This window comes from Varroa jacobsoni, unplaced genomic scaffold (genome assembly GCF_002532875.2).
Source record: "Varroa jacobsoni isolate VJ856 unplaced genomic scaffold, vjacob_1.0 scaffold_1238, whole genome shotgun sequence".
Lineage (NCBI taxonomy): Eukaryota > Metazoa > Arthropoda > Arachnida > Mesostigmata > Varroidae > Varroa > Varroa jacobsoni.
Genome location: NW_019214140.1, coordinates 131,624 through 140,223, shown reverse-complemented (window position 1 = coordinate 140,223; position 8,600 = coordinate 131,624). Strand labels below are relative to the sequence as shown.

At 40.0% G+C, this 8,600-nt stretch overlaps 1 protein-coding gene across 2 annotated transcripts in view; it reads left to right on the top strand.

Moving 5' to 3' along the window:
* Nucleotides 1-5,603, top strand: part of LOC111267911 (potassium/sodium hyperpolarization-activated cyclic nucleotide-gated channel 2) — a 9,686-nt gene extending 4,083 nt beyond the window's left edge. For both annotated transcript variants that reach the window (XM_022846486.2, XM_022846487.2), the window contains 7 exons: nt 550-699; nt 1,237-1,502; nt 2,140-2,358; nt 2,860-3,006; nt 3,320-3,467; nt 3,760-3,950; nt 5,229-5,603. In XM_022846486.2, the coding sequence (XP_022702221.1) occupies nt 550-699; nt 1,237-1,502; nt 2,140-2,358; nt 2,860-3,006; nt 3,320-3,467; nt 3,760-3,950; nt 5,229-5,435 (1,328 nt within the window). In that variant the 3' untranslated portion in view covers nt 5,436-5,603. The remainder of the gene's footprint in view (nt 1-549; nt 700-1,236; nt 1,503-2,139; nt 2,359-2,859; nt 3,007-3,319; nt 3,468-3,759; nt 3,951-5,228) is intronic.
* The last annotated feature ends 2,997 nt before the right edge of the window (nt 5,604-8,600 follow it).

The window sequence follows — 8,600 nt, the reverse complement described above, 5'->3', positions numbered from 1 at the left end:
TCTTCATACGCAACTACTGCTGGCTAGATTGAACCCAAATAAAAACATTAAGTTTTTCTTGAATTTTATAAGTATCTTCAGTGCAGTTTGCTAGGGACGGTTTCCTAACGGGAATTCATCTGTGGCGCCAATTTTCAAAAAAATCTATATTTGCCCGATTCTACGATTGATTTGTTGAAGAAAGGACTCCCTAAATTTGATTAGCAACAAACAGACCCGTTTATGTTTCTTGTTTTTTTTTTTTTCTGTACAGTGACAGCAAAGCTTCGTACTATCGCATTCTGGATACCAAGCCTATTATTTAATATTAGGCCGGCCGGTCTTCGCCACGGGTCATATCACGAACAAGTCAACATCGTCTCATTAAACGGATGCCGAATCGCTGTACACATAATTAGAGAACCTACCTTATACATTACCCAGTGAATTACTATTTTATTTAATGATGACAATATTGGATGTCGTTTACCCTCGATGTACATCGATGTAAAATAGCTTCAAGATGTACACAGTATTGCCCCGTTCACGTGAGGTCATTCATTGTTGCAGGCTATGAAGACAAAGAAAACGTCCACTCGATGGTTACTATGGACCCGATCAAAGTCCGGAATCATTATTTGGCTGGATGGTTCATGGTCGATTTCATCAGCAGCTGCCCTGTCGACAATTTAATTCTTCCTTTTATTCACTTAAACAGTAGTAAGTTCAAGATTAACTATACTCTCACTATCGCTTAGTTCAAACGTTAGGTCAAATCTTAGGTTTCGATAGGTAGCGCGCAAATTTTCATGTTCAAAGTTGCGCTCATTTTTTTAGTCAGCCTCTTAGGACAGTTGAGCCTTCTTTTTAAGCCGGACAAGCCAAAACCGAATATAAAATTGTATTATCCCACCCATTGAGAGCTCTGCAAATGCAATAGCAATAATAGTTGAAATATGGACCGTCAAGCACAAATATTTTTCAGTGTCACCCTCCGAATTCTCTGTTATGTAAGCGATAATGCTTATCTATCAAGCGATAATGCTTCTGTATCAACATTGTGCATAGCGAGCACGTCACCTTATACAATCTAACAGATCGATTTTTTATTTTTCAATCAAATCAATTGAATAGTTTTCGTTCGCCTCAGCCGGCAGAAGGCCGAAACGTCACAAATATAGGCTGCCAACGCAGTATCCTAGTATCAGAAAGGCATCTACAATGCATCTTTGTATTTTTTGACGACTTCCTTTATAGCTGACAAACATCTATCCTCGTCGCGAACAGTATATATCGCTAAGTTCTTAGCACTATTACGGCTCCTTCGCATATGCCGACTGGTCCGCTATCTGTCGCGGTGCCAGGAGTCGTTTTATACATCCTCTTCCTGGATCTATATTCGTATTTTGAACCTATCACTACTAATGCTGCTCGTTGCCCACTGGAATGCCTGTCTGCAGTTTCTTGTCAATTTCTGTCTCGGTTTCCCTGACCGATGCTGGATAGCACAATCCAACCTTCAGGTATTTACACGCCATTAATAATAATACTAAGTTATCAGTTCGGAATCTAACCTCGACTTTGATTAAGTCGTCACCTTGGTGTATATAGGTGCAGAGACAACGGTCAAATATGTAATGGACCTTACTGATCAACATGGATTTCTTCTGGCAACCGCAAGAGAATATAATTGGTTAATTAGCCAAGTACTCTTTGTTGCTTCTTATAGATTATGCTAAATTCAGAGGCGACTACGTAATTGTTATCAACGCAGCAGTACTCGAATGGAGTGAACATTTAGCACGGCGAGGAGCTGTACAAAAATATCAAATGAGCTTGACGGAAGTTCCACTTGACCGCCATTCGAATATTTAACTTATATTCTCAGGCGATCCTGACATTTCGGTACTGCGTTATTTTAATTATCAGATTGATCTGTAAGTAATTGAAGCTCGTATGAAACTTCGGCTAGACGTCCTCTGTATATCAATGAATGCCCCCTAGTGATGGTGTGGTCGATTCGTTTGCAAACGAAGCAAACGTTTGCATATAGCTAAACATCAGCACAAAGAAACTGATGCTCAGTTTCTGTCAGAGTAAAAATCCGAAAACAATGAATATGTTATTGTTTTCAGCTAAAGTAGTCAATATTCATTTCAGGATGCAGAGTGGTTTGAACAATGGTGCTGGTCGCTATTTAACTCAGTGTCCCAGATGTTCTCCATTTCATATGGAAGGGTGACACCAGATACGCTTGTTGATGTATGGTTTACAATGGTTGGGATGCTCACCGGAGCATCTGTGTACGCATTGATTCTCGCTAACATTGCAACAATGTGGCAACATGCAGACGTATCACGCAAACTGCACCGACACAAGGTAATCACGCTACAGGCAAGCTACACATAACCTAGTCGAATACAAAATCTCTCATTGCTGTGGTTCTTTTCAAGAGGATCTTACAAGCCCATCTCGTATTCTAATCCTGATATCCGTGCAAATCGTTTACTTCGGAAATCCTTCCTACATTTATCCACTCAGCGAAGTTGACGGCCATGGCCTGACATGTCAGATCATTGGAGGCCTACATTGTGAAAGAAGGATCTCCTAGTAGATACTACCGTATACCAATAGTGATGGACGTTCACATAGAGTTTGCGTGGCTACAAAACCGACCGCTTGCACTTCACGGTTTCCAGAGTAGTAAGGTCCAGGGGGCTTCGGTGTCGAAAATTTTGAGCCACTCCAGGCCGCGAATCGTTCAAGGACCAAAAATCAGCAGTGTGAAATAACGGCTTGTTATAAACCCCGTGAAAACTCATTATCCATAATTTGGTTTCTACCTCATTTTTTTCCCGTTATTTAACTTCATTACTTCAGATGCGCGAAGTCGAGGACTACATGTCGTTTCGTCGATTTCCTCGAGAGTTGCGAACGCGTGTGCGAGATTATTTCGAACGAAGGTATCGCGGTCATGTGTTTAATGAAGATGATATTCTTGAGTCGATGTCAGATCCACTTCGAGAGGTGAGTTGTACGTGGCTAGATATTCCAGATGAGCAGCGACATGCTTTGCAGGTTCAACTATAACCCCTCAAAAAGCATATAAGAGCTATACTTGCGATAAAGAAAACGACACGCTACTTAATAAGACCCCATGGAACTTCATCAAGTCAACTTCATTTAAACAAAAGAGTCTCTATGAGCTACCTTGGGCACAACAGGTTGGGCCGTAAAAGGAATAATAAAATTGATCGACTTAGTAAAATTAAGCATGGCGAAGTGCACCTAGCTATCTGTTATGTAGTCCATAATTAAGCCTAGAAATTTGCCTTTCTAGAGCGTCATGCTACACAACTGCCATGCTACAATCAGAATGGTCCCGTTCTTTGCCACCGCCGAGCCTGCCTTTATCAATGAACTTGTCACCAAGCTCCGCTTCGATTTTTACCAACCAGAAGATGTCATCGTCAGTGAAGGGACAATTGGTATGAACGATGCGAAGAAGTAGATAGTGTTAGTTAAAAAAAAATTTCCGCCTGAGAAGATTGTACTGGTGTTCAGTTGTTCCAACTCAACAAACCTCCAAATCAAACGCCTTACACTTGCATTAGTAATTTGTTGCATTGGCGGCTTCTTTTTACAGAATAGTTGTCGTAGTTTAGAGTTAATCATCCGGTGCTACCTGTTCTCGATATTTTTAACAACGTATTTATTTCTTGAAATACCAACAATACCGTATTGTTCTTTTTGTATTTATTGCTGGGCCTTCTTGACAAGGCACCAAAATGTTTTTCCTTCAGACGGGGAAAGTAAGCGTGCTCAATCAGGACGGGCGATCATTAGCAACACTTGAGGATGGCTCGTACTTCGGCGAGTTGTGTCTTCTGATTCAGTGTAAGAGAAACGCCATTGTAAAAGCTAAAACGCACTGCAGTATCTTCACACTCGGGTACGAGGAGTTCCATGAGGTAAGCGAGCGTTTAGCCTCTCTCCCTTGTACAGTCATCAAAAACTGATCAGTAATCATGTTTACGTCATAGCTATGTTTGGACATATGGAGAAAAATCATCTCAGATTTTCGAATCAAGCTTTGTTATAATGAACTTTCAGATATTTGCGTCTACCAGTGAAACAAATCTGATGCATCTGTCGCTTAATAACTATAGAATCCTTTCTGAAAGGACTCGTCCTGAATTTCAGTAGACAATCGTTACAAACATTTGAGAAACACTTTGGATTCTGATATGGTATATTACTTCGATTCAGAAGTGTGAAGGAACAATAGCGATTCACGATCCCTCCCAATTAACTTACTGTTGTGACTTTGGTCATATGATAAGCTCCTCACCGTCTAATTATTTTGGTTCTTTTTGAAAGAGGGTATTGAACGCATACGGTTATTTCATGCCCTCATCGGGCACTACGTCACGCCAGAGACACAGATATTCGCACGTCATTGTATTTTCTGCAACAAAGCTATTTATCTCTGATTCTCACCTATTCACCGCTTGTGCCATTTTTAATGCTATTGTTCCAGCACTCGAAGACTATGAGGTCTCCCGGCCTTTGGACATATGATTCAGTATACATCGTATCCCGCAAGCCAAATGCCACTGTAGAAGCTGTTCAGCCGTCTCTAATAAACGTTGTTTTCAACCCGTTTTTACTACCAACAGTTTCGACATCGTGACACGCTTGATAATCCGGCAACAAGAATAGATAAGGCAGCTAGCTTGGAATAACAATGAATGTTAACAATAATAGCATAAAATACATCAAAGCAACAACAAATGCCCATGTCAAGAAAAAGATGTTTGGCCTACTATTTGTTTTACCGGCCAACAGGGTATTGTTACTGGGATGTTCACGACTTGTGTGTGTGTTGATGATAGGTGACGGGACCACCATGTGTGTGATTGATCAACCGTTGCGAGGACGACCGTTACGCGTGACGGTGTAGAGCAGTGAAACCAAATGCTAAATGGGGTCACGCCATTTTTCGAAGTAGTCAATTGAAAAAAATCAATTTGCATAATTAAATAACTTAATAATAATTAATAAATAAATAAAATGTCGTGTTAGTTTACTATGGTTTATAATTGATACATTGTAACTTCTGACAAACTTTAGCTCTCCAAATAACGGATGTTCGCTAAAAAATAGGCTTAATTCTTCACTCAAATAATATCCCTATTATTTCGTGGAAATACTTGATAATTAGCCGTTTTGTCTTCGCTGAATTACAGGTTCTTAGTCGTTTCCCACTGATTCGTTCGGCTCTCGAGACACTCACAAATGATATCCTGGAGACGCGCGAGCGTACCATGTCTGCCATTCAGGATAACGATGAAACGGTAGCTTCATGGAGCGAATTTGCGGCAAGAGCGTCAAAGGAAGATCTTAGAAGGGTAGAAATTGACAAAATGTGTTCAGATCATTTTAAAGGATCTTGAATAAAAATTTGACTTTTAAGGAAGACCTAGACATGGAAATCTACTATGAGAAAGGAAATGCGGCACACTTATATAGGCTACCACAAACAGTTGTATATTATACTAATTCAAAACGCAAATTCTGAATGTCCTAATAGATCAAGTTAAATAAAACGTACGGTTCGAACACGTTCGAAAGTTTTCATTGATCATGCAAGCATCTGGTTAGCTACACGCAGTAAAAGATTTTCTCGGTGTGGGAAGATGAGCACAGATAGACAAACAACCCTCGTCTCCGCGATGGCTTACTGGGAAGATGTTTGCTTATTAACTTAGGGGACACGTCGTTTGGGTTTAAATCCATAAACTTCGTTTGGTGCTAGGAGCCAGCTGTCTGAAAGGCCTCACGGCAGTACCGGACGTAGAACGCTAAACATTTACTTAGGTCAACAGCTTTTACAAATTGTTCAACGATATTTGCGGTTAGGCCACTCGATTGAAGGCCTTCAAGATAAAAGAAGAAATTGAAAAACAACTTTTTTTTTTAGTTTAGTTTTTAGTTTAGCGATTTAGTTAGCATTTCTTCTAGATTTTTCAGCGCTGCCCTTCAAAATATAAATGCAACCGACGACTTGACACGCTAGGGTTCGGCTGATCCAGACCGACAAGGAATCGCTGGGTGCAAGAAGAAATTACAAAACCTGAGACTCGGTACCAAGTATTTCGTACGAGGTACCTAATTATTTACTTACTAGTAATTCGGGTACATTTAAAAATTGAGTACCATCCGCTAATGATACCTCTACTACAAAAGAAGCATAACTGCTATTGCCAATTGAATTTCGTTTTTTTTATTCATTTTATTGCTCAGCTTTTCAGGAAGTGTCAGAAATACATTTACTAAAACATAATCAGGGCAGGTATCTACAAAGCTGTCTGTCTGATTGTATCTGCATGAAGTAAAAACGCCAATGTGATCCTGGCATTGCCCAAAGTAGCCTCGAAAGGGACGGCGCCACATTACTCTAATAAGTAACTTATTTTATATATTATATTACATCATATATCATTATTGTATACGTATCATTATTTGCCAGTTCACCTTTTCGTCATTTATATGTGTCAACATATTTTTATAGATGACTCTCCTAAACGTTTAAAAATTTATGACAGACAGAACAACAAGACTAGTAGTTTTGTTTCGATCGACAATTGAATACGAGTATTTTTGGAGTATATGTTGGGGTTCCGGCCGGAGGAGTACGCAGCTGATAAACCGAAGACTAACGTAATTTCAAAGTGTGAATTTGACAAGTGAGAATATTTTTTATTTTTTGATAATAACTGTATATAAAACTAGTTACATAAGCTGACGATCTTATGTGTCTAAGCTGAGGGTCTTATGTGTCACATAGGCACAATGGTACCCTTGTAGCTGATACAAAGTTGCAGAGCAAAATTTCTTAGGAAAAAATAATCGTAATTCTAATTAATGCCATTCTTCACATGAGATAAACTTACATCGTGCAAATCCCGAAGTTGTCTATAGTTATCAACAGATTCACAGTTTTAGCATATATGCCGAAAAATATAGTAGGCAACCGATCCGATATCACTATTCAAGACCATGGGACATAATCGCTAAAAAAAAAACCGGAAAAATCTGCAAAAATTCTCCTCAGGCATACGCTGCACCTGCATTGGATATGAGCGGTATCACCCAAATTAAGGTGCTGACCATGTTTTAGGATGCAATTTGAAATCAGCTGGCGTTATACTCAGCAATGTTAGGAGAAAAGATGAGCAGTTCTGATGTGGACAGAGCTAGGACTCGTATATTTAATACTCTTATAATATTCTATGCTTGGTTTACCTATTTCTTGGTCTGAATCGAGTGTTCATTAAATTCCCATTTAGTATGACTCATCAGAGCTAGGTTAAAGAAATGTGTTTAATTATATAGTTTTACAAGAGACCCACATGTAAATTAATTAAAGGACAGGTCCGATTAGTGTACAGTCGGTCGTCAATGTCATCTGAACGAATGCTCGTTCTAGCAGAAATCATCGCAGCGTTCACCTAAGTTCTTTGTTTATATATTTTATAATGACATGACTCTAATTAGTGCTTGAACCTTCGTCTCTGTTGGGCTTCCATTTCCTAAAAACTGCAAATCTATAGCCTATTGATGTTGAGCACTAGAGGTTTCGCATAAATAACATTATTATTTCATTACTAGTCTTATTATTAACTAAGATTACTAGGTATTTTCCTAAATTCTAGAAGCCGCGGTACGTGGCGTCCGCATTCGGTGTTACCCAGCCGTCCCCAAATATTATCATGCGTTGACTGTATTTCATTAAGCCACTGATATTAGTTGTAGTTGTATTGACAAAGCTATTCTGATCAGTGACGGTTCTGCGTGAACGAAGCGTGAAGTGAAAACTACGATAGCTTTTTTCGCCGCGTGTCGGGTACCCTGTTCGGATGTCCTCGAAGCTCCGGCTGTGCAAGTTAGCCTTCAGGAACCCAGCGATGTGTCGCTCTGAAGCTTTTGCTGCCATCCGAGCAACTAACTCATCAGTATATTGCCCGCTGACATCGAATGGGCATTCATCATGTGAAGACAGGGACCCTGGGGGCGCTTTTCACGGATGGAGGGAGTGGCTGATAGCGGAAAGTGTGTGGGCGACTCCCGCAGATCACAGTAGTAGTAGGAGCTGCGCTGGTGTTTCGTGATTAGGTCCATCAAAATAGAACGCTGTTTGCACCCACAATTTTTATGAATGACAGAACGGCAAAGTCCTTGCCGGAAGGACAAGCAGCCTACTGAGAAGGCAACACTATCCGAGCAATCGGATGGTGCGCGCCGCAATTTACGCGATTAAGTTGAAACTGACTTTTGAAATTATAGGGACTAGGAAGTTAGGAATACTTCTAGGGGAGATCGCGCTAAGGAAAGTAAACTGCGGACTACAAATAACTTTTATATCTAGTAATCAATTTACTTCATAGCGAGCTCCCCATTTGATTTCAGCATTCAACGAGCAAGAGCAAAAGAAACTATTGCTACACACGAAATTTGAAACTTCTTCAAAGTTACTAAGACCGGCCGATATGGATCCAAGTTAGTTATGACTTGAGAAAGCTAGTGGCGGGTATTAGCCAAGCATATATAGTGGTATA